This window comes from Podarcis muralis, chromosome 1 (genome assembly GCF_964188315.1).
Source record: "Podarcis muralis chromosome 1, rPodMur119.hap1.1, whole genome shotgun sequence".
Taxonomy (NCBI): domain Eukaryota; kingdom Metazoa; phylum Chordata; class Lepidosauria; order Squamata; family Lacertidae; genus Podarcis; species Podarcis muralis.
In genome coordinates, this window is record NC_135655.1 from 92,041,643 (window position 1) to 92,067,527 (window position 25,885).

The 25,885-nt window shown below is 39.3% G+C and overlaps 1 protein-coding gene across 6 annotated transcripts in view; it reads left to right on the forward strand.

Annotated features, from left to right (window-relative positions):
• Nucleotides 1–25,885, forward strand: part of KALRN (kalirin RhoGEF kinase) — a 427,958-nt gene that overhangs the window by 260,857 nt on the left and 141,216 nt on the right. For all 6 annotated transcript variants that reach the window (XM_077935013.1, XM_077935010.1, XM_077935009.1 and 3 more), the window contains 4 exons: nt 6,245–6,367; nt 11,482–11,673; nt 19,187–19,318; nt 22,179–22,409. In XM_077935013.1, the coding sequence (XP_077791139.1) occupies nt 6,245–6,367; nt 11,482–11,673; nt 19,187–19,318; nt 22,179–22,409 (678 nt within the window). The remainder of the gene's footprint in view (nt 1–6,244; nt 6,368–11,481; nt 11,674–19,186; nt 19,319–22,178; nt 22,410–25,885) is intronic.

A 25,885-nucleotide genomic window follows, 5' to 3' on the forward strand; every position in this document is an offset into this window, starting at 1 on the left:
CCCTGGTAATCACATAGTAATGGAACTCACAAATGGTATAACTGCACCTAAATCGAGACATATTTATGTTATTCTGTCTCCCCATTCAGATTAGTTGAACAGTTGTGAGATTTGCTGCCAGAATTCACTTTACTTTGGTGGCAGCAAGTAAGCAGCAAAGACACCACCCACATTTAAACAAATCTCTTTTCCTTCATACCCCTACCAAACATAAGGTGTCAGGGAAAGGTTACAGAAAATGATAGCAGATACAGCAAGGAATTTATGGCGATGTTGCTACAAAGTACAATATCAACCCGCAACAAAGAAATGCAATTGATTAATTGATTATTTGGTTAAAAGGCAAACAATAACTCAGTTAAGCCTTCTTTAAAAGAATGGCAGATCCACATTTCAAACAATAACTATGTTATGGAAAACCAGTTAGTATGAAAGAAAAAGTAGCAGAGAAGTAGAGTAGGGAAATACATTCTGATTATGTTTGTTTGTTTAATATACCCCTTAATATAGCAGCTTTCAAGCAGTGTAGAGCTTCCACATTCTTCTTTAGTTAACATCTACTTCTGCTTTATCAGCACATTGGCAAGTGTGAGTTTAATAAATGCACATATGTTGTGTCCTCTAGGTATCTTGTACAGATAGACTGGATATTGAACTATTCCTTTCATGTTTATTGTCTACTGTATTGATGATAGCAAAACGAATACCGGTAATTGTTAGTACTACTTGTTGCACTAAATCAGGAGTGTTGAACCATTGTGTGTGTAGGGCAGGTCTAAACCCCACCCAAGCATATCTTTGGCTCCCAGACCACTTCTAAAATTTGTTGGTGGCATCTAGTATACACACACACATACACACACAGTGCTTTTTTCTGGGGGTACGCAAGGGTATGCATACCCCTAAACATTTTGTGAATCTTTGTACTTTTGTCCATTTACTGTATTTCCCCCCCTGATTTGAACTATAAAATGGTGATTTTATTGAGTCAAAATGAAAGCACCCTAAACATTTTTTGAATGTTTTTAGAAAAAAGCATATTTATATATATAAATTATTTCATAGATAAACGTCCATCAAATATGATTATCTCTCTAGCTCATTATCTCTTGTGTTCCATGAAGGAAAAGCAAAGGCACATACTGTACAGTACAGCTAAGTGCTACAAAATTACATGTAATTCAGTGAATTATTCTCTCATGAAAAAATCCAACAAATTGTGTGCAGGCTTAATCCATGCAATATTTTGCTAAATTACCCACAAGAGCCTGAGGCCTCTCTTCAGTTGATACATAGAAATGTTCATTACCAGAAATTTGACGAAGGCCCCGGCACATTTATTTTATTTCTGAGCTGGGATTTAAAGCTACGTCTTTGCTGGCTCCTGTAAACCCTCTAGCAGTAGCTTATTGCTATCTGCTTAAAGAAGGATACAGAGAATACCCTGAGCTATCTACAATATACATTATTGAAACGAGTTCCAAGTTAAACAGCAGACCAAGTGCCAAGTCCCTAGAAGCAAAGACAATAAGATTTACGGAGGTAAACAAGAGAGCTGCCCATTTGTTTCTAAACCTGCTGATGAACTCATTAAGGTATGCAGTGCTGCAAGTATACTGTAGTAACAAATGTATCTGACTAATGGAGGAGGCACATCAGGGATGCCCTCAATTATTGCTCTGTAGAGCATTCTGTGACATTTATCCTATTTACCATTGGCAGCTCTTCAGGTATTTTTCACACTGGGCAGAAATACGACAGCACTTTGACTCCCAGATCACCTCCATCCACACATAAGTTATTGGGTTATGTTTCAGAAGGCAGTGAATGTTCTAGTCACTGTGTACCCTGGCAGGTCTATTCATTCTCTTTGATATTTTGAAAGGGTAGAAGTGGGGAATATGATGGGAAAATATCAAAGTCTTTCTGTCTTTTAAACAACCTTCTTTTTGTGCTTGTTCATGAGGAAGAGCTCTAAAGACAAAGCAAAATATAATTTTACAGTAAAAGTTCCTTCCTTTGTTTCTTTTTTGAAAACCTTTTAACTACTCCAGCTTATAATGTCTAATGTTGTATATAGGTAAAACTAGCATAGTCTCCAACTGCCCTGAAAATGCTGAGACCATCACGAAAACCTTTAAGTCACCATGAATTCTCATGTTGTCCCGAATGCAGAGTGCTTTCATTGCCAGTTTCATTTGAGAATCTGAAGTGTCTCTAAGCCGCTGCCACCTGTGTGTGTAGTGTGCATTTCCTCTTTGGCTCCTGCTTTGAGAGAGACACAGAGAGTTCTGATCCCAAAGCTTGGCTCTTTCTATGACTTAAAATGAACAAGACTAGATTTCTAGAGATGAAGGGGATTTGAGGAAATGGGGAGGGGTTCACTGGAACAAAAACACATGCCTCCAAAGCCCCTTCCTTCTTGGTTTCTCATGTGGACAGGGGGGAGGCATTGATCTCTCCCATGAGGTAAATTGGTGGTGCCTTTTGAAATCTGATAACTCTCCCCCTTTTGTGCATTTGGGTGAGGAGGAGTCGCAGCTGGGGGAGGGGATGCCAGGGGGTGGCTGTCTGTGCACCTGATCCATCTAGGAATCAACACAGCACCAGGATGCTGCAATTGCTTACACATTCCTAATTTGCTCAGAATTTCAAAACACTTAAGGGAAGTTTATGTATCCCTGAACTCAAAAGTTTTTATGTCCCTGGACCCCAAAATAAACATTAGGATACCCCATATCTTTTTCCTCAGGCTTCTCTAAATGCAATACAGAAATTCAAATTTTTCTGTGCTCGTGTCCCTATTTTCCTCTGAGAAATGTTGGAGGGTATGAACTAGTCAGCTGACATTTAGTACATTCATGATATACTATTTTACATGGCCGCAAATCTTAAATTAGCCACGGCCATTTGGTTCATTGTGCAGTTCCCAGTTAGCCCCTTGTTCTGAACATTACCTTCTGTGCTATGAAAGTTTTCCCATCCATGCAATAGGACCACTTCTTTAACACTGAGTGACGCAGGGGTGGGGAACCTCAGGTTTTAGGGGCAAGTGAGTCCCTTCAGTTTTCTCTACCTGGCCATTGAGACACTGACTAGGCGTCCCCATGCCACACGTCTCACTGGCCCTGCTCTACACTCCCTTCAAGCACTTTTAACTGGCTATAGTTTGCACTGGAACTAGTAGAAGAGCAAGGCCTTCTATAGTAAGCACCATGAAGAGTCACTTACTCTTGCTTTTTTCTTTGTGACAGTTGCCATCACCACAGAGTAAAGATAATGTCTGACTGCATCCTGACAGGCATGTCAGAAAGCCCACTCATTCCTAGGATTGTGTTAATAGATCCATGTTTCCTTGCATGGGGGTGGGGAACACCACGATTTGGCCAGCGTTATTTTAGCAAGCTATTAGAAATAATCAGTGCTATTTTTCTGGAAAAAGAGGTGCTGGAACTCACTATGTATGACTTCTTTGTTCTCTTATAATGGTAATGGCCCCCACCTGAGAGGTTCTGGAACTGAGTTCCAGCGAGTTCCGGCTGAAAAAAAACCCCTTGCGAAATAATAAAGATCAGATCAGAAGCTGCTGGATATGGCTGCTACATGCTGCTAATATCCTTTCGTAAGTAAGTTTAGAACAAGAATAGGGAGGAAAATATAAAATGCAATTCACTGTGTCCAAATAATTCTGCATTAGTCCATGTAGAGCCATTACCCAATCACATAAGAGTTATTCTGAAGATGAGGAAAGAAATGTTCTCTTGGTCCTTTAGCAACAATCTGTCAGGGTTTGTTAATTACTTAGTTCCAGGTTGATCTCAGCTAGGTTCCTTGTGAATAATGCACTAGATTGACTTTATTTTCTAGGGCTTGTTGCCAGATGGCTCTTGCCTTCTTAAATGGCTCTGCCTTGGTTTGGAAAATGTTCACATCTAACCTGCAGTTACTTAACAAGATAAACCTAAGTTGTTTCCTAAGACAAAGAATTGTTGCAGTAAATCCCCAGCACACGAAGCTTCTCCAAGATAGAAAATGTCCAGGCCAAGTCATCCATTGCTGTAATGAAAGCTTCTAATTTAAACTTCAGAAATAATGTATCAGGTGGCTTCAGAAGAGAAAATTAGTGGGTTGGGAGGGTGACAGAACAACTGAAATATTTTTTTCACCCAGGATTTTTTTTAATTTTTGCCACATAGGAGTTTTAAATTTCTAATTAGAAATCCTGTTGGATTGCTTTCTTCTTTTATGTGAAACTGCCAAAAAAGCAATTGTAGGCATGAAATAGTTAACAGAAAAAAAATACTCTGTTGCTAGTGAAAATGAAATGTAGAACCTTAAAGCTTCGAAAACCAGAGGAACACATTCTACAACCCTAAAATGTTGATCTCAATGATTATCAATCTCCTGTTCCATCTGCTGAGTTCCCTGCCATTCCCAGCACAGCTTAGTGGCATTATTTTTCCAGCTGTCCACTGCAAAACTCCTCCTGCCAACTTCCTAAAAATCTTAATCCATCCCTGTGCATTGGCCGACTGGAAAAATGCCTCTTCTCATTTACCCACATTTTCACTTTGGGGCTGCAGTTATATCATGCATAAAAAGCAGTTGAGCACTGCTGTTAGAATGATCCAGCAAATGGCAGAAATCCAGATAAATCCATTTGCTGTGTTTGCACTTCATGCTAACCCATGGTTTAGCATGTGTTTGCACTTCATGCTAACCCATGGTTTAGCATGTGTTTGCACTTTGTGCTAACCCATGGTTTAGCATGACATGCACATGCTGGAATGAGCCCAAGTGTGTTTCAGGCTTTTGCACTCCATCCTTCAAACCCATAATTTTAATTTGGCTTGTTTTGAAACTGACTAGACCTGGTTACCTCTGAACAGCACCTACAAGTCACTACAAGTTTCTTATGTCATACCTTACAGCTATGATCTATATACATCACATCTATTTGGCAGCAATCATATAGGGCTGGTTCACATAACTATTTTGTAGTTTTCATAAGTTGAGGAGTGATGTGGAATTGAATTTTTTGCTATGATAAACTTCTTTCTCAAATATATTTGCATATCAATATTTGTTTCTTCTTGGGGTAAATAATTAAAGATAGGATTGAGCCAGAACTTGTTGAGCTGCTGTGTCAACCCATGTTAGGCTATTCAGAAGACCAGCCATTGCACAAAAATCCATCACACAAGTCAATATGGTAACTTCATCCTGTTTTTATATAAAGAACATGTAGATAGATCTATGATAACAAATACATTTCTAATTTATTGCTAATCTCTCTTCTGAACTATTCTATTATGTAGAGAATTCAATTGTCTCATTGTCAGAAAGTTTATGCTTCTATGATTTTTCATACAAATTACAAGATGACCACCATTCCTGTGTCACATTATAAGGGAACAGCTACCATATCCAAATGTTCCAAGGGACTTGGGGCTCATGGTCAAGTCACGTCTCTTTTGAGAGATTAGGGCACATCAGGGTACATCTCTTTAAAGAGCAACCAGGAAAGTCCAGACCCAGTGGCCCCTTCTGGCTGGAGTTCACCTTCCTATTGCAGCAATAGAGGGATGTTGTCTCAGCAGAGAGCTGAGGTTGACAGAGCCTATAGGAGCTGGCTGTGTTGATTAAAGGGTCCTTGCCTGGTTTTTATCTGCTGGCTTCTGCAAGGTCAGGGAAGTGGAGGTCAAATCATCTTCTGAGTAAGAGCGTGTTGGTTGGACTGTGTCAATTAACAGGGAGGACATACAAGAAGGTATTTCAGGTTATCCTCTGGATGCAGCACCCAGTTTCTCCTTGGAGTATTGCTGACCTCTGTGGTTGGGGGCCATGATGCGTATATTCCGAGTTGCTTGGAATTATAAATGAATTCCACATATAAATTACATAGGCCCACATACAGGTTTCTAATGGGTCTGGGCCCTATAAATGCATGCGTATTCCACCCTGGGCTTGTATCTCCTTTCAACCTGACCTAAGACTAAGTAGATCAAATTTGAAATTGTATCACAATAATTTGGACAGTTCAAATATCCGAGCTTCATATGATTTGAGCAGTGCTTTTGAAGTACATATGCCATGCTTTTATTCACAGAGCATAGTTTTGGTAGAATTTTGTATAGGGTGTTGTGTGTGACACCAGTATAAATTTGTGCAGAAAACAATATGCTTGGATCCAAGGTAAGGTCCTCATCTTCAAGCCATGATTTTGTTTTCTTTCTTTTTTTAGATGTTTGATTGGATCAGTCACAACAAAGAGTTGTTCCTTCAGAGTCACACTGAAATTGGAGTGAACTACCAACATGCCCTGGATTTGCAGACACAGCATAATCATTTTGCTATGAATTCTATGGTAAGTACCTATTTTCTTCCTATCTAAGGATGCATATGGGACAGAGATGAAAAGTCAAGGAAGAAGCACCAGTTAAAAGATTAGGGAAGCCCTAGAGCTTCGATGAGTAAAAGGTCAGGTTGAGCAGCTAACAGCAATACTTTTTAAAAAGAAGTATTTAAAGGACGGTTGGTGCAATGTTCATGAGATACCATTTTGCCATGTTCATGAGATACCATTAATGAGAGTCAGTAAACAGAAAGCTTAGTACTGTGATAACTGACATTTTTTTTCATATGACCAGGATTTATTTTCCCTCTTTGATCACTTGGTCATTTAAACTGCTACTGCAGTTCAGAATTCCAGAATAAACCATAATGCTTATTTTCGGACATGCTGATTCCATCTGCATTGAATACATGCCCCTTTTGTATGTGCTTATAGCAATGTTGAAGCCACTTCCCTCTGGTATGATTTCATACCACTCCAGGAGTCATATTCTTGTTTTCCACCAAGTAATTGCTTGACCAGTAGACAAGACAATTATTGGGCAAGAAAGACCTATGGCCACATGGCTGCTTAGTCACAGGTTTCCATTAGATTGTATAACAGAAAATTAGCTCCCACACTATTGCATGGGCATGGGAACGGTGCATCAAAATAGAGCTGATACAGGTTCTTCCTGTTCCAGTGCTTCCTGCTCCAAACCATTCCTGTTTTATGTGGGTTGAAGGAACCTTGAGGCCATTCTGAATCCCTTCACATCAAAGTAGCTGCTTCAGGATATGCAATCACAGCTCAGCACCCCACTATTTGAAATTATTGTCCAAATGCTTGAAATTATGTGACAGTTTGTTTGCCTGCTGAAATTGGATGACAACTAAAACTCAAAGAAAAATTCAGTCTCCAAAAATAGCAGTGGTTATAAGAGGCCCCATGACAAGCTGTGGCCATCTGAATTTTTGGCTTAAAGATGCTCAGAGCTTAACAACTCATAGGGCGGTTAGAATGTCACTGGCCGCTCGGTAAATGTAAAACAAGTTGCTTCGGTGTTTGGGGGTCACTAAAAAAATAAAATGTCATTTTTCATAGGACTGGAAATGATAAACTTTATGTTCTAGCAAAACACCATCTGATTATTATAACCCCAGTGGCTTTATGGGACACTTGCAATAATATTTCAGTTTAATTTGTAGTTGGTAAATTGAACACAGTTAAAAATTAAAGAAGAGAAAATCCACCTGTTAGCTGTCAGCGTATCACTCAGTAAAAATTAAGTACCACTAATGCATGAATATTTATTCAGAAACTTTGGTTTGTGGCAGGAAGTTAATCATTCCTATAAGTGTGTGGATGTTGTGTGGTTTGTCTCCATTCAACTTTACCAGCTGCTGGGATTGCTGCTTCTACAAAGCTGTTGCAAACTTGGACACAGACTTCCTATTTAAGTGTCATTTCAGAACACTGTCGTATAAATTGCCATAATGTAGCTTTATTGAGAAAGTAACAATGACCATGTTATAAGTGCCTTCCTTTTGATGTATGATGTGACTGGAGATGTGGTACTCTTGTCTCATCTAGATAAACTTGCTTATTTTCTGAACGCTATTCCCCTAAAAAGCATCTCCACAGAGGAACCATTAAAGGAGCAAAATGAAGAATTTGATTGTGGAAGTTCTTTATGGGCAGGACTCTTCATAGCCATATGATTTTTCTGCGGCTCATAAAGCATAAGCTGAGCCTCTTTGAACATTTAATATCAGAGTTTCATAGGGGACTATCACTAGCTGTGCATTGATTAGTAATGCCTAGCTTTACACCACATGTGTGCTAGTAATGGCTATGGCTGAGTTCCCAATCCCCACAGGGTCTTAACAGCTTTCCAATTACCTTTCCTATTGCTGTAATGAAACAGAAAAAGAAAAAAACTGTTAAAGAAAATGTCTTTAAGTGCAGTTCTCTAAACATTTTATTTATTTGCACACTTTTTCATGAATAATCCTTCTTCATCAGTTTTGTCATACTCAGACTATACATATTGTGTACAGCTGTTAGTTTCATTGCCATCACTCTTTAAAATAAACTCCCATTACAGTACGTAGATTGATGTTTTGTTTTATTTTGTTCTAAAAGCTGGTTTCATAAAATCAGGTAGTCAAGGCAAAATCCTTATATTTTAAAATCCTAGGAGATATGGAATGTTCCTTGTGGGAGGCTTTTAGACTGATTGGAATCCAACAAATCTCAGCTTTAGGGTTTTTTCTTTTCTTTTTTAAAGGTAACAGTCTTCATGGCTACATGTGCTACTTTTTTGTATTAAATACATGTGACACATGCTCCAAAAATTAGAAAAAGGAGGAATGTTTCAAACAACCCAAATTCATTACATTTGCCGCGTTGGTGGGCCACTGAGAGTTCCGAGCAGCCGCCTTCCTCCTCCTGCTGCGAGGTTGAGGCTTTACACACCCTCTGGCCACGGCAGACACCCTTCGTAGGGGCCGGTCGGGGCTGGGCGAGGGAACAGGACTAGCATGTTGGGCAGCCCCCGGGGCCCTTTCAGGAAACAGCGGTGTTATGGGGGGGTGCCGCTCTGCATGCGCTCAGAGGGCCACGCTGAAAATGCTTGCTTGCTCGGGCTGGAGCTTAAAAGTGGGGAATCCTTAAAGTGTGGAATTCTCTGCCAAATAATTTTAAATCAATGAAAGCACTTGGGATTGCTTTCCTTACTTAGTTTGGATCATCTTAATGCAAACTTTTACAAGTTGTTTGTATCATTGAAAACTGTTATTGTGTTTTTCTTTTAAGACAAAAGATGTTAATGTATGAGTTGTTTTTCTCTAAACTAAAACCTCAGTATTCAAGTTAAATTGCCGTGTTTGCACTTTGCGATAAATAAGCGGGTTTTGGGTTGCAGTTTGGGCACTCGGTCTATAACAGTTTCGCCATCACTGCTATAGTGATGCTATAGTGCATAGTAAGAAAATGGATTTCCTAGGCTGTTATGTTAAACTAAAGGAATATTATATAGCACTATGTACTCTAAGAATTGTGTTTATTTTAACAGAACAGTGTTAGTATTCTTTTTTTTAAAAAAATTGATTTTTCTTTTATTACAACTGTGCAGTATTTACGTCTATATGTTAATGTGTCTCATTAAAAGAGAAAACTGACTTTAAAGTAAATTTGGTATCCCATTAATCTCATTACTTTTCTAAAGCAAGCTTCATTGTCCTATTTAAATGGGTACAAATCACACTGATTGCCGATTTATATTTGAATAGCCCAGTGCACATGCTGATTATTCTAATTGAAGCTATTCATAACTGCTTCACCAAAATTGGTTTATGCTTTATATGTGACCCCTTCAAAGGGTGAGTCATGACTTCAGAGAAATGTGCAAAGTTGTTTTCCAACATGGCTACATCAGCCCACCCATTGTCAAGGAACTAATTGTCAAAAACTAGGACAAGTTGCCCTCTCTCCCTAGAGTTACAATGCATAGGAAACACATTACAATTACCCTCTAATGACATCTTTCTGAAATAAGATCTTACTGTTTGTCATTTCCATGCACTGTACTCTTTATATTATGCCAAGACAATATGCACTTCAATTAAAATCTGCATCAGGCCACATGCAATTAGTTGGTTAAGAACATTACCATGGGAATTGGGTTCTTGAAGAGATCATATGAGAACAAGCTATTGTTCTTCATTAGGGCTTATACAATTGCTGGGTACAGTTTAAAGATTACAACTTCATTCCCTGCAAAATCAAAGCAGCAATTAGATTTCTGCAGAAAAACATGGACTCATGTTAATGTATTTCTTGAGTTCATTGAGTCTTCTGCTTCTTTCACTCCTGAGTGGGGTCGTGTTGTGTGTATAATTTTTCTTTAACTTTATTCCGGTGATGATCGTTTGTTATACAGTGGTGCCTCGCAAGACCAAATTAATTCGTTCCGCGAGTTTTGTCGTCTTGCGATTTTTTTCGTCTTGCGAAGCACGGTGTCGAGAAAGTTTTGGAAAAGCTTCAAAAATCACCAAAGTCTTTAAAAACCTCAAAAAAGGCTACCACACCGCGTTCTGTGAGTTGCTCCTCGAAGTCAAGTCGCAACTGTATTAACGGTGTTAAGAAAAAGGAAACAAACCTGCAAGACGTTTCCATCTTGCGAAGCAAGCTCATAGGGAAAATCGTCTTGTAAAGCAGCTCAAAAAACAAAAAACCCTTTCGTCTTGCGAGGTACCACTGTAATAGTTTTTTGTCTTGCGAGGCATTCGTCTTGCGAGGTACCACTGTAATAGAAGGAGGAGGGGAGAGAGAGAGAGAGAGAGCGCAAGTCCTAGCAGAATCCTCACCTTCTGTCCTTAATTCTTGCCCACCCTGTGTGTCTCCAGGAACTAAGTGGTGAAAAGAGGCATGTTAGACCATCATGATAAGCACAATGCATTTGATCTTTTAAAAAGCCATGTCCTTAGTGAACATTTTATTTATTCCATGTTTGTGTAGGAGCATGATCTTTACAAAACAAGTAGAAAGGTTAAGTCAAGAGCACTACTTATTGTAGATTCATTTAAATTTTTAATTTATAGCTTTTTGTTGAGCATTTTTTTAAAAAAAGCCATTTAAATACAACAATACATTAAAGTAAAATAAAAAGGTGGAAATGAAATTATGTTGTTCATGATTTATTTATTTATTTCAGTTTCAAAATAATATCTTAAATAAATCAATATTTACTAGTTTAGCATGGTTCCAACCCTCGTCTTACAATTTCAGTTACTCCATTTGTCTGGCTGGGACTCTGGATATGTGACTTTAAAAATAACAAAAATTGAAGCATGGGTGGCAAACACCATAAATACATTACTGCTTTCAACAGGTAGAAAATTTGGCATGCAGGAGTGGGAACTTCCATCTGCAAGATGAAATGGTACAATCAATAAATAATAATATCACCATATTATACTGTTAATAATTTATCTTGGCTGTCGGATCTTCCCAAATGCTGCTTGGTTGTGTACCTGTTCTCTCCTTCACAACCCATTCTCAGTTTTGAGAAATATATTAAAATGTTTTGATGAATAATAGGGAAGGTGGCAGTTCTTACTTACTATAATTTTCTCTCTCCCCAGAATGCCTACGTGAATATAAATCGCATCATGTCGGTTGCATCCAGGCTTTCAGAGGCTGGCCATTATGCATCTCAACAAATTAAACAAATTTCTACCCAGCTAGATCAAGAATGGAAGAGCTTTGCTGCAGCACTGGATGAGCGCAGCACTATACTAGCAATGTCTGCTGTGTTTCACCAGAAGGCTGAACAGGTGTGTAATTTTAGTTTATTTGGGATTTTGGTCTGGTTGAGAATATTATAGATACCATTAATTCAACTGGTATCTTGGCTCTTTTCTTGGTGATGTGTTACAAATAGGAATTCAGTTTGCGGATTCACCAAGCTCAAGGAAAGACAGGAACTAGGGAAGGGGCGACCAGCACTCTACTAATGTGAGCCCGTTGTTTTTATCTTTTTATTCTTTTTATTCTTTTTATTCTCTCTTACTCCTTTTAAAGACTATTTTACTCTTACTCCTTTTAAAGACTATTTTAATGAACACTGAGCCCAGATAAATTTAAGCACCTTACCGCATTCTATCCCACGCTTTGTATTCCTGACTCTTCTTGGAAGCTTAAAGCTGAACTGACTATCTTATCACAGTGCGAAGAGTTTACAGGAAAATTCATGGGTTGTTCCCACCACAAGTTTGGAGGCACAGACGGAGTATAATATAGTGTTATGCCAATAACCTTTGGCACACTACTCCTCCTTGAATAGGATACTTTCGAGGAAATACTCCCTCGTCTCTTTGAAAAACCTAGGGAAGATAGAAGAGCGAGGTAAAGGGAGAGATGACTCAGCAATTAGGCAGCCCTGCTGATGCGAGGAGGGGGGTTGGAAAACGCTGCAGAGAATCTGAGGACTTAGAGGAAATGGCATGTCTGCCCCTCACCAAGCAAACCAAAATCAGCGAATTCTTTTATGGAAAAACAAAGGATACTTTTAATATTCCGACCTCGAATAGCTTCTCTCCATTAGCAGAGATAATAGATAAGGAAACTACTCCGAAGGAACTATCCGCTAAACAACCCACTAACCCCTTAAACAACACCATTACGAGACCAAAAGGTCCCAAAAAAGTTCCAACTATGTCCATTCAGGCGGAAGACTGCATCAGAGAACAAGAAAACCATCTCTCTGAATTACTACTTGAACACTCTACCACGTTAGACCTAGTGGCTAAAACCGTGGACTGTATATTTAAATACATGAGAGATATCAAAGGCTCCCTAGAGAAGATTATATCCTTTGTATCCCCAAAAGCTAATGTCAGCCCCGTAGATACCTCACCGGAGGATAGGACCGAACCAACACCTGGAGTACCTGTCCTACTGCGCTCAATTTCACAGACTGGCTGCAAATTTGAAAATGAACAAACCATGGAAGATTTACACACCATATCTTCCTACAATCTTTCACTGCAAGCCACTAGACTTTGTTTAATTATCCTCCCCTTCAAAGGTCAGGTTGTTAACTGGTCGTCTATACATGTCGCAAGAAGGCATCTAGCTGAGCTTTTGGGCGTAAATCCCCTTTCCATCGATCTGAAATCCACTGCCCACATTTACAGCAAGCCACACATGCAGAGGATACTGCTCACCTTCGAATCTAAAAAGTTTCCAACTTATATGATGTCTCTACGAAGCTACCTGACTAACTATGGAATTTTTATCACAAGAGTTTTTATCAACACTAAGATTTGCCCTCTTATACCCTACTCTCCAGCTAGAAGGAAAGCAACTAAAAATGAGGGCACCCCACCCACTACGAGCTCTACCTCTCCACCCTCAGACTTAATTAGTTGGACAGAGACCCCCATGCCCCTCCTATCAAAGGCTACTCATCTAGAGAATTCGATGGAGCAGGAGTTACTTGTTTCCTTCTCCCATCTGCCAAAAGCCGAACAAACAGAGATAACGGACAGACTAGATGAGTTATTACTCCATCTCCGCAACTCTGAAGACCCAGCGCCCACAAAAGAGGCAAATACCCCATCTATCTTGGAGCGAAAAATGGGATATGAATCTCCTCAGGTCACGTCAGAACACACACCCCTACTCTGCCCAACTGAAATCCACGCCAAAATTTCTATGGCGCCCCTAGTCACATTATCGGAGACTTCACCATCCAATGGATGCATCTTCCATGACCCCGGGAAAGCCCTAGATGCTATTGAAGAGACAAAATGACTCCCACCTCTACTACTATCCTGGAACGTTGCTGGATGGCAATCGAAAACAATGGACAAAGACGTTTTAACCTACGTATCACAGTTCAAGATCATCCTGCTCCAAGAAACCTGGATGCAAAATCCTTTTGAACTACACACTAGGGAAGGGGGGGAAACGGATCCTACATCACAGAGAAAACAGGGAATCATAGAGAGAACATTGAGGGATCTTTCAATCCGCCATAAGGGTGGGGCCCTGCTGATCTTTCATTGGCAATGAAAAACTATGCTTCAGGTAGGTACGGTCATACTTTCCCCCCATTTCCCTGCAATGAAAGGTCAGCAGATCGGGACATACCAGAGCTATCCCATTCTCAGGTGGGAGAACAGCTGCAAGATTACAGAGGAAGGACCCATTGTAGGACCCTCCTACTGAAGGTGGCTTTAACAGAAGCATAGGCATTGATGCAGAAGTGTTTTGTGAAGGTGTTGGGAGATTCCCTGGTGGCCACTCTAGGAGAGGAGCATTAGATGAGAAAGCAGCCAAGGTAGCTGCTGATCATATGTAGTGAGCAGTGATGAAAGGAGGAGCCCAGAAGCTTTTGTGCTTCATAGGCAAGAGCAATACAGGCCTTAATCTATCCAGCCAAGGTAGGGGAGGTCACTTTCTTCCCCAGGGAGGAAGTGTGAAAGGATACAAAGAGGGATTCTGTTCTCCTGAGTTCCCTGGTCCTGTTGCTGTAGGCTTTTAAGGTCCTGCAAATTTCTAGGGAATGCCACGCTTTCTAGGGAGAATGTGGGCAAAACAAGTTCCTGTTGTAAGTGGAAGCTGGAAGAAACCTTCAGTATAAAGATTGGGTCACTGCACAGGACCAGTCTGCCCTTGTGAAAGATGCAGAGGTATTTGGCTATAGAGAGGTCGCTGTGTTGGGATATTCTCCAGGCTGATTTGACAGCCAACAGGAAGCCTACCTTAACCAAGAGGAGCTTAAGGGAAACCTTGCTGAAATACTGTATATCTGGGTATGTTTTGTTGTTACTCTTTTCCTAGCAGTCATCCTTTCCCCTCTTCAGACATGGCTATCTGTTTACAAATAAACAAAAAAAATCAGGCAAATTTCTATTTCTTCCGTACTTCTTTTTTTAAAAAATGCTTATCTTTTTCAATCTAGGGGATTTTACATTTTGATTAATGCCTCTTTATTTTACGGTCTCATTTTCAAATATTAATTTATGTCTAATTTATCTGATTTGGCCAAGAATTCTCTTCCTCTTTTTCTATTTCATTTTTGTAGCATATAATATGTGAAAGCTGTTTATGCTAGTCTTTGAGAAGTTTGGCAGTACTGTATTTTAATCTGAAAAATCATATTTGATTTTCTTTAGCACTCTCCTGTGTGTTGTTTTGGATTCCCTCTCCTATTCATGGGCAGATCTATACAACTAGCATTCAAGATTCAGGTCTAGGGTTGATTTGGGCGTGGTAATTGTTTGTATAAAGTCTCAGGGCTTTAGGCTGAATTCTTCAACTGCTTAGTCTGCAAATTCTGATGAAGTGTAGTGCTCCATAATCTAGTATGCCACCATCCCCCTTAGCAACTCACAATTCAAACTTAACATGCAAAAAATCACTGTGCCACATAAATGTTACTTCTTCCACATATAAAATAATTAGCTTAATATAAATAAGCTTTTATTGGTTAACAAGGGGAAATAACTAATGGGCCTTTAGTGTGAACCAGCAGGGCAGTTGCTGTTCTTATCTTATAATTCTTTAAGTTCTATGGTATATACTACTAAGTAATCAGTAGCAAATGTTCTAGCTAAAATACTTCAGCTTCTGGATCTTAGTCTCAATGGTAAAGTTGATTGCATTTCTAAAAGTTGCTTAGGATCAGACTCTGATGTGACCCCAAAAGCTCAACGAGTCTGTGCTTTATACTTTGCACTTCAAAGTCAGTTAAAATTACTCCCCATACTGGTTACCCCTTTGTCAGGGAAGGGTTAGAGTTAGAAGTTTCCAGTTTCTCAGAGGGAGAAAGCTTTCCACAAGGGGGGGAGGAGAGCAGTGAATCTAATAGAAGAGAGCAACAGGAACAACAGGGAGGGACAGGATGTTCCCAGGAAAGGCAAGGGTTAAGTTCTAGTTCAGATTCGGAGGAGGGGAGATACAAGCCAGCTCTAGTGAGGAGGTTAGAAAAAAGAGCGGGAAAACGAAAGGAAGGGCGCGTTCGACCTTTTGAGAGTGGCTGCTCACAGAGAAGCAGAGCTCAGAAGGTATCTGAAATAAGTGACTCTGAGGAATAGTAGCTAAAGATAAGGACCATTTATAAGTTTGTTAATACGCAATAAAAAGTTATAAAAAGAACAAGAAGCATTTGTGTGGTGATCTGAAGAGGACAACGACCAGTCCTGACACCCTTTGTACAGAGTAATTCCACATGCAGTTGGATTCTCCATGCCAGCACAGGCATATTATGGCTTTTTCCTCGACTGCAGTATTTTATTACCTCTTTAGACTACTTTTTGTTATTTCTAAAGTGTTCTGTAAGAATAGATTATAAACCTTGTTGTTAGCCAATTTGAGCACATTAGTTGGGACATAAATATTTGTAATAATAACCAATAAAATATCTTAACGGAGAGTTGTGTTTTGGGAAGGCGGGTGTATTGCCAAATGTCATGATGATATACTCTGTTGAAACTACTTAACTATCATGGGACTTAGAACTGCCAGTTGGAGCAATTTCAAGCATTTCCACAGGGCAGCTGTAACAGCTCTGTGATCCTCAAAATCCACACTGTGCCTGTCTTCAGATCAGCTGGTCTCATCCCCATGTGCATTGTGTGTAGTAATTTAAGGACTAGAACTGGGGGTGCAGTCTGCACCATGCCAGACTAATAGTACCTTTCCAGACTGATAGCAACGTGGGATTCCCTCACTCTTAATGCATACTTGTTAAATGGCAATTTCTTGGACTTTCTAGTGAGTCATGAGTAGAAATGTCAGGTGCAGAGGCACATTCTTAGAGATCACAAGGAAACACAGAGACAAAGACAGAAATACCTAAATGGTTTGACAGGACAGCTGTATCAGCCGCATTAACATGCCTAACTTTTAATGGGCCCTCTCACTTGGGTTAGAAAGCAACTGGAAAAAAGGAACCCTCTCTTGAAATAAAGGCTGATGGACAGTTATCAGAGTCTCTCAGGACAGGAATTAAAGTGGGTAGGAGAATTTGAGTCCAACTTGCTACTCATTTGGATTAAAAGAGACATTTGTGGGAGGAAAGGATTGGTTTGGAGCCAGCAAACTCTCAAGTGCCTGGGTGGGGTGGGGGCTGCAATTATCTGACTAGGCTTGCAGTTCCATCAGCTGGGAGTCTGGAAGTGAAATGTGTAGTCTGCTCTTGTTCTTCTATTTAGTGAAATATCCTGTTGACTCATCGTCTTATAATTTAGAAGATCAACTCCCTGGTGTGCTATGAAAGTTAAGGCAGGAGCCAAACAGTAATTCCCAGAAAATGATTCCCCTAAAATTGAGTTTGTTGAACTTTTGTGTTCCTAAGTATGTTTACTCAGAAGTAAGTCCGAGATCACTGGAACTTACTCTCTAGTTAAATGTGCTTAGGATGGCAGCCTTCACATTGTGTGGTGTCTTAATCTCATGATGTTTCTTCTCTTTTTCTGTTAATAAAATTATATTCTATATTTCAGCTGGGTTTTTATTCTCATGTCCTTTAACTTCCATCTCTAGCTCTTTTCTCTTACCTAGTAACCAGAACACCCTTTGTGGAATACTTGTTTCTATCTCTTTCTAAGGTGGTTGCTATTTTAAAACATACAACATACCTTACAGTGCCTGATATTTACAGACACACTTAGACCATTTACAAACTGTTGCAGCTGCAGTTTATCTGAGCCAGGCATAAGCTGATTGAACCCTTGGGAAGCACTTTATAAATATTTCTCAAGTACATGAGCGACTTTGTTCTTCTTTGTGGTCATATCCGAAACCAGGTTGCTTCCAAGTTATCACCAAAGAAATTTTTTTTGAATGCCCCAAATAAAATTATTTTGACTGCATTGCCTTCTGACTGACATGCAATGACTTGGAAAGAAAAAACAAGCCAGGGAGTAGTTGTGATGATAGGAAAGAACAAATTGAAATGCTTGGAAAATGCTGTATAAATGAGGATGGGGGGGGGGGAGTTTATCCCCACTTAGGTGCAAATGCATGACACATGTATTCATACCCAAAAAGTTCATTTAAGTTTACATACCTAAACTTTAGCTTCACTGCCAGAATCCTTAGACACTGAAGTTTAGGAATCCAGAGGGCAGGAATTGAGAACCATGCAATGTAATACTGCCTTTTGGTGATCAGTAGGTGCAAATCCTTTCCTGTTTCCCCCCACTTCTGGTTTGATAACCACAGTACATCAGTGGGGAAAGTACACACTGAAAAGCAAAAGCAATCCAGAAAAACTCCAAGCATTTGTCCAAGCATTGTTACACTTAATTCAGCTAGCTTGGTTGAGCCATAGGAGTCTTTTATGCTAAAGTGGCTTCCCTGTCGTAAAGCTGTTGGGCACAGCCTATGCTGAGCTATGCTTATGATTCATAATAATTGTGCTAATGTGTTTAGGTTGGGGAGGACTCTGCTCAGGGTGGGGTTGAGGTGGGGTTAGCCACTGTGACCTTCATGTCCTTTCAGGCTCCTCATTCTAAGACACCCTTGATAAAAACGGCAAACTTAACAGGAACTCTTTGGTCGGTACACCTCAATAGGTACAATGCTTAAAGCATTGCCTAAGCAAGGCAGAGGGGGGAAACTTCAAAGGTGTTTTTTTATATTACTCAAATGAGGCAGTGTAGCTACTATATAATTAGCTGTTCTTTTTATTGATAGGTGTTTATGCATAGCAGAATGAGCAAGAGAAAAAAAAGACTAAGAGAAACAGGAACATTAGGAAAGAGTAATGCTGTGGGATTAAGAGTGTGTGGAATCTTTCCTGGTCTGCATCCGTATTGGAATTGTTTTTAATATGTTGTTATCGTTTTATCACTTGTTTCCAATCCTGGCCTCCTTTGGGAGGAAGGGCAGGATATGAAATAAATAAATAAACAAGTTGAAGATGTGAGCTTGTTAAAAGGCACATCAATGTGTCACATTCAGTTTGAACAAACAAACCAGCAAGCAAGAGAATGTTATGTTCAAAGAAGGCAGGGTCAGGATAAGCTTTGTAAGCTTATGAAAAGTGTGCAGGCTACATGGCCTTTCAAGCTTTCTCATTGCTAGGTCAGGGGGCTGCTGATTGATTATTATAAGTTCCATGCCCCCTTGGGTACACAAGTTCTGTGGATCCTGGTTTCCACTCATAAAGTGAAACTTTGTTTATATGCTTGTTTGTCTCACTCTACTTTTGATGTGCTATAATGTGTAGTACTTCAAAATGGCTCTCCTGATTATTTTAATTATTATTATTTCCTCCTGCTGCTACCTGTCCATTGCATTCCTGTAATATCCTTTTGGAATTTCTTCTTGCAGTTCCTTTCTGGTGTAGATGCCTGGTGCAAAATGTGCAGTGAAGGAGGCCTCCCCTCTGAAATGCAAGACCTTGAACTGGCCATCCATCATCATCAGTCCCTTTATGAACAGGTCACCCAAGCCTACACGGAGGTGAGTGTTTACGGAACAGACTTTAATAACCACTAGCAGGTTAGACAGTGAAAATTAATGAAAATTGTTGGATATGCCTCTGAGGTGTGGAGGTATTAGCTGGGTAATATGTAGGACATATTTATCTGACTTTTCATTTCCATGCTGATGTGACTGTTTAAGCACCTTAACTAATGAGTCTTCTGTAAGCAGACAAACAGTGGAACCCTCTGCATTGCAATAAACATCTACCCCACTTTCTCCCCAGAAAGCACTTTATAGTATTGCAGTCTGAGCACAATTATTAGAAAATAAGCCCCACTGTACACAGTGGGACTTCACGTCTGAGAAACCATGCCCACGATTGTTCTGCAAATTAGGTACCAGGGCTTGGAATTCTAACAGTAATTAAGTGAACCTGTGGTAGAATCTCAGCACAGGGTGAGCTATGTGACAATCACATCTCAAATAGTCCTCAAAGGTCTCTTGTCCCCTGCTTCTGAAGACATTCATTCATTCTTGAAGTGATGAATATTCTCCAGTTTTGCTTGTTCATTGCATTATTGGTGAATTTTAATGCGTGAGCAGAAGGAACTCTCTTCAGTGGGTAGAGCTGCCAGATGATTATTCATATTAACCCCTGCTTTTTTAACTATTCTGTTAGTATTGTCTATGTCCAGCCTACTATTTTGCTCTCTTCTCAATATAATGAGTGAACATTATATTGAGTCACCTAATCCATGAAAAGCAGACTGAGAGGTAATGTGCCAGCTATCTTTAATTATCTGAAGGTCTGTCACGTGGAACATGGAGTGAGCTTGTTTTCTGCTGCTCCAGAGGGTAGGACCCGAACCAATGGATTCAAGTTGCAAGAAAGGGTATTTTAACCAAACATTAGAAGGAACTATGACAGTAAGAGCTGTTTAACACTGAAACGGACTCCCTTGGATGGTGGACTCTCCTTCCTTGGAGGATTTTAAGCAGAGGTTGAAGAACATCTGTCAGGGATTCTTCAGCTGTGATTCCTGCATTGCAGGGTGTTGGACTAGATGATCCTTTGGGTTCTTTCCAACTCTATGATTCTGTGTAACATTATTGTGATCTTAGCTGCCTGCAGTTCTAGATTGCACAGTAAGAGAAACTGTAAAACACTAGACAGCCACCACTGTCAACTCCTGGTCTAAATATCCATAACTAGCACAGTGTGTTACCTACACAAATTAAAATCCAAACTCTGTTTTGCTTAAGTAACGTTCTCCAAATAATTTGCACAAAGTAATTAAGTTTTTTTAAAAAAAAAAACCAACTATACTGCTTTATATAATAAAAATCTCAAAGCGGTTTACAGATATATAATTAAATTGTATATATCCCTAATACAGTGGTACCTCTAGTTACGAACTTAATTCATTCCAGAGGTCCGTTCTTAACCTGAAACTGTTCTTAACTAGAGGCGTGCTTTCACTAATGGGGCCTCTTGCTGCTGCTACACCGCCGCCACATGATTTCCGTTCTCATCCTGGGGCAAAGTTCTCAACTCGAGGTAACTCTTCCAGGTTAGCAGAGTTTGTAGCCTGAAGCGTTTGTAACCTGAGGCGTTTGTAACTCGATGTACCACTGTAACTGTGAAAGAGATGATAGAAGTACAGAAGAAGAAGGAGATAATAACTTGTATAGCTGTTGTTTTTTAATAGTGTGGATAGGGATCATGATTATGGCAATAAAATGAGTCACCATACCAATAACATTTGGGCTATTGGGTTGGCAAACTGAAAAGTTTGGGAACTTATGCCCAAATGCAGGGCATGTATTGTATACACATTATCTTTAAAAAACCAAATCCTTAATTGACTGCTGGAAAAACAAAAACAAAGTTAATAAAAGGCATTATATGCATTTTAAAAATAAAATAATCTCTAAGCAGCAGTGCAAAAATGCACATGTGTGTTCCCTAAAAGTAAGCCAATTTAGAACTCTAGGGGAAAAACTGATCTCTTTTCAGTGTTCTCTGATGATGCTTGCAATTAGCAACCCAATTACAATTTGAACTGAGGGGAGAATGAATTCACCCACTAGTTTGATTGTATAGCCCCATTTTCAACTTATGATACAATACACACTGCAAAGCTGCTCTATAAGTGTATTTTAACCTTGAACAATCCTTGTAAAATGCAAATCACTGACATAAGACGTACATGTATTTTTACTTCTTAAAGGGTGAACTGGAAGGCTTAAATGGCAGGTAGCTGCTTACTTTCTAAATAATTCTTTCAAAACCTATTCATTCATTTGCAGGGACTTTCAGGACTCACATAATTCATGTTCTTTTTATTGGTGTTTCTATGATATCTATAACAACATTATCAGAACAATTTTTTTAAAAAGCACTGAAGAAATGCCATTAAACCAAGTATGGATTCCCACTGTGTTCAAAATAAAGTAGTAAATACTGTATGTAACAAAGTACCTAGTGAAGTTCTAATTTGCTTGAATGTTTTCATAATAGGCTTGAAGGAAAATGTTTTAAGTACACTCTTTTGGGTGTGAGCCTGCTGTGTTGCATCGGTATAAATTAATGGCAATTCCATTTTTCCATATACAGTTTTCACCAACATTACAGCTTAGAACAACCCCCACTTATAGGCAGTTTTTAAAAGGAAACACTGAAGAGAATTCACCCATGTTTTCTTAAGAAGAAAGTGAAGTTTGTGAATTAAGTGTCTGAACCTTAGGAATAAATATCCTTCTGAATTTGCCTTTTCACAGGGAAAGAAAGAAAAAAAGTGACCCCATTTAATTACATATGTATTTTTAAAACACAATTACCTGAACAATTTTATAACATTAAACTTGATGGATTCCCCCCCCCCTAATCTTACAGGTAAGCCAGGATGGAAAGGCTTTGCTGGATGTCTTACAGCGTCCCTTGAGTCCGGGGAATTCAGAATCTCTTACTGCCACAGCTAATTATTCCAAGGCTGTTCACCAAGTTTTGGATGTGGTCCATGAGGTCTTGCATCACCAACGGCGTTTGGAGAGCATCTGGCAGCACAGGAAGGTCCGGTTACATCAGAGGCTTCAACTTTGTGTTTTCCAGCAAGATGTTCAGCAGGTAATGTAATTTCTCAGGCATGTGAAACTGAAACTTGGAGATTAGTTCATTGTGGCCTGAAAATTGGCTTGGAGTTTCATCTGGAAAGCCTCGTGAAACAATATTTCTATCACCTGATGCTGTTAGGCTGATATACTGAAATATAAAACAGCTTTCATAGACTTTTACCATATCATGTGCCACCATTAATTACAAAATTATTATAGGAAAGCTTTTAGAAATTATTTTGGAATTTGTCTTTGTGAGTAGGTAATTAGCTGTCAAACCACTGTCTATGCCTGAAGGACAGTTAATTGAAAAAAGCAACAGTGAGAGTGGAATAAATTATATCCCTAGGTTATTACATAGATGATTTCAGCATTATATAATCACGAGGGGTGTGCAGAAAGTGAACTGGAAATCATTGTTTACCTTTCCTTAGAATATGAGAACTATGGCACAGTTGTCAAAATTGACAGGCTGTTGAGCTGGTTTTTACATGACATGCCTGGATTAATAAACCATGGAGAAGTATCCAATATTGTTAATTTATTTCTCTGCGTTGATACTGACCTATTTGTCTTATGAGGACCATGGAAGGGTGATGTTGGCAGATAATGGCACATACAACATTTAAATATGAGCAGGTGGATGAACTCTGGATGTTATGGTTGACATTATTAGATCCAGGTGTTGCCAGAGCAGACATAGGAAAAAAGTTGCACTAACCAAACCATAGTCTCTCAACTGTAACCTCACCTCCTCACCTGGAAAGATCAGTGTCAATATTATAATACTTACAGGGTTGTTGTAATGATTGTGACAATATAATGTTGGTGAAATGTTTGAACATTCAAACGCTCAGTTAAATTCTACATATCATCATGAACATCACCTTCGGCACCACTTCTGTAGGCTGCCCATTGTCCCCACCACAGCTGTTATTTAAGATATCACGGCTGCTTCTAAGACCTCTATCTTCTTTTCCCAACTTTCTTCCCCTTCCCTCAGCAAGTAAATGTTCACATTTAGGAGTTATTGTGCAGAACCAATATGTACGAGAAACACAGAAACCAATATTGATTCAACAAAACTGGGAAATGTGTCTTTAATACAGTGATAAGGAAATACCCTTTGTTTCACCAGAATAAAGAGACAGATGTTCGTGTTTTCAATTACAGTATTGATTTGGTTCTCAAACCTTTACACTAATCTTGCAATAAGATCTGCATGTTTTGAGAAGGCATAAATGTCACAATGCATATATTTCGGTGTGTAGTGCTACAAATTGCTGCCAGTGGCTTAGCTTCTATGCCTGTACAGATTTCTACATAAATGGAAGTTTATATTATAAGAGTAGTGATGGTAGATCCACACATACTAGCGATACATTGTGAAATGTGCTATCCCCTACCCAATCTGCTGATGTATGCATGCACAACAGAGATGGTATTGCTAAGATACTGTACATTGCAAAACCAGACCCATGCCCACTTATCTGTGGCATTATATCACTATGTTTTCTGGATTGCCAGAAATGACCCCATGAACCATGATTATATATTCATTTTATAGGTCTCCTCAACGGCAGTGAAAAATACATGAAACCCATCAATAAAAAATTAAACATGTAAAAATAACCTCAAACACATCATCAGAAAGAAACATAAAGCCACATTATAACCACAAAACTGCAGAGCACATTTTTCTGTTCCAGAAACCTTTTAACTGGGGAAAAGATAGGTTCTCCATCCTCCAAGTTCCTGAAGCAGGACAGTGTAGCAGCCAGCCAGACCTAGGCAGGGAGTTCCATATGATGGAGCATAGGATTATAGGGAGCTGCCTTATGCCAAGTGAGACCATTTTTCAATCTAGCTTAGCACTGTTGATGCTGACTGGTAGCAACTCTCTTGGGTTCCAGGCAGGAGTCTTTCCCACTGGATATACCAGTTACTGAGCCTGGGACATCTTACATGCAAAGCATGTGCTTTGTCATTGAACTATGGCTTTTGGCACCTCTATAAAGAAACCTCAATCCCGCCTTGCCTCATGTCTATGCATTGTCAGGGGAGGGAGGGCAGCATGCATATGAAAGACATGATGTGTTTGCATGTTACAGGAACATGTGCAAATCCCCTTTGAGACATCTCAAGTGGTACAGCACCTGTTCACTTTGTGTCCATCTTGGGTATATTATCCCTAGAAAGCTGGAGAGGGTTCTGGTGGGAAGAGGGATAGTATGTCTCAGAATATGCTCTTCCCCCTAATATTTCAAGCATAAGCAAAATGAAGGAACCTCAGTCTCAGGGTTACTAGTATTGGTATCACAAACAGAGACCAGTGGACTCGTGGTGGATGCATTTTGACAATGTCTTTTGAAGGTTTTGAAGATGTGGCAGCATCTCTGTCCATAATTAATAAATGAGTTCTTTTTGGTTCTAATCGCTGTTTGATGCAGTAACTGAGAACACCCATCTTGTGAGTAGATCTCTTATACTACCTGGGGATAAAGGGGTGGAGGTGGGTAGTGAGAATATGTGAGATATAGATAGATGGAGATTTGATCTGCCATTCAATATAAGGTAATATTTGCCAGAACTGCAGATATTGGTGATACAAGGTGGGACCTGCATCATCATCATCATCATCATGGTCATGGTGATGGTGATGGTGATGATGATGCCGTTTATCCTCATCTCCTAATATAAGTGCTCTAGTTCAAGGTTCTATTTAGCCAGCAGCACCTACCTTTTGGATACTATATTATATGAGTCTCTGGGAAGTTATACACTTTCCTCTTCCCAATTTCAGTTTTCATTTTTTCTTTTCCAAATGATACTCAACATACATGTACTGAAAGGTGTGTTTAAAACCTCTGATTAATTTTTGCTACTCAGTATAGACCTTTTTTTAATGTTGCAAGGCATTGGTCCAAGAATATTGCACAGGTGACTATTGATGTTAGGCTAAGCAGTTAATAGGCTTCAAATTCTCCACAGCCTGCTAGGAAGCTAAATAAAATTATTCCAAACATCAGATAATGATGCTTAAATAAAGCTCAGTGTAATGCCACGAAACTCTGTTTTTAAATAATTTCATTTTCATGTAATGATATTTCCTCAGGACATTCTATAGGGCTCATTATTTAACCATACCCTGTCATTTGCATAATTTGATTTGAACTTTCATATGAAATTAGTCTCCATCTGTAATTCTTTTCTCCTCCCTAGAGTTGCTAATCAGAACAGATTACTCTGCTTTGTGCTTTAAAGCGGCTCTCATTAGAGAGTTACCATTACCCTTACTATTTTTCAATATCTATTTATTGAACAGTGTGTTAACGATCCTGTAATTCATTTTTTAAATATAGATTATTAATGTTGAAGTTACATGCTATGTGAAGAAGACACTTACTTATTTCCTCAAATCTCCTGCCAGTCAGGTCCATGGGTCACCTTAAGTTCTTGTATGAAAGTGGGAGAAAAACTTCTACTTTT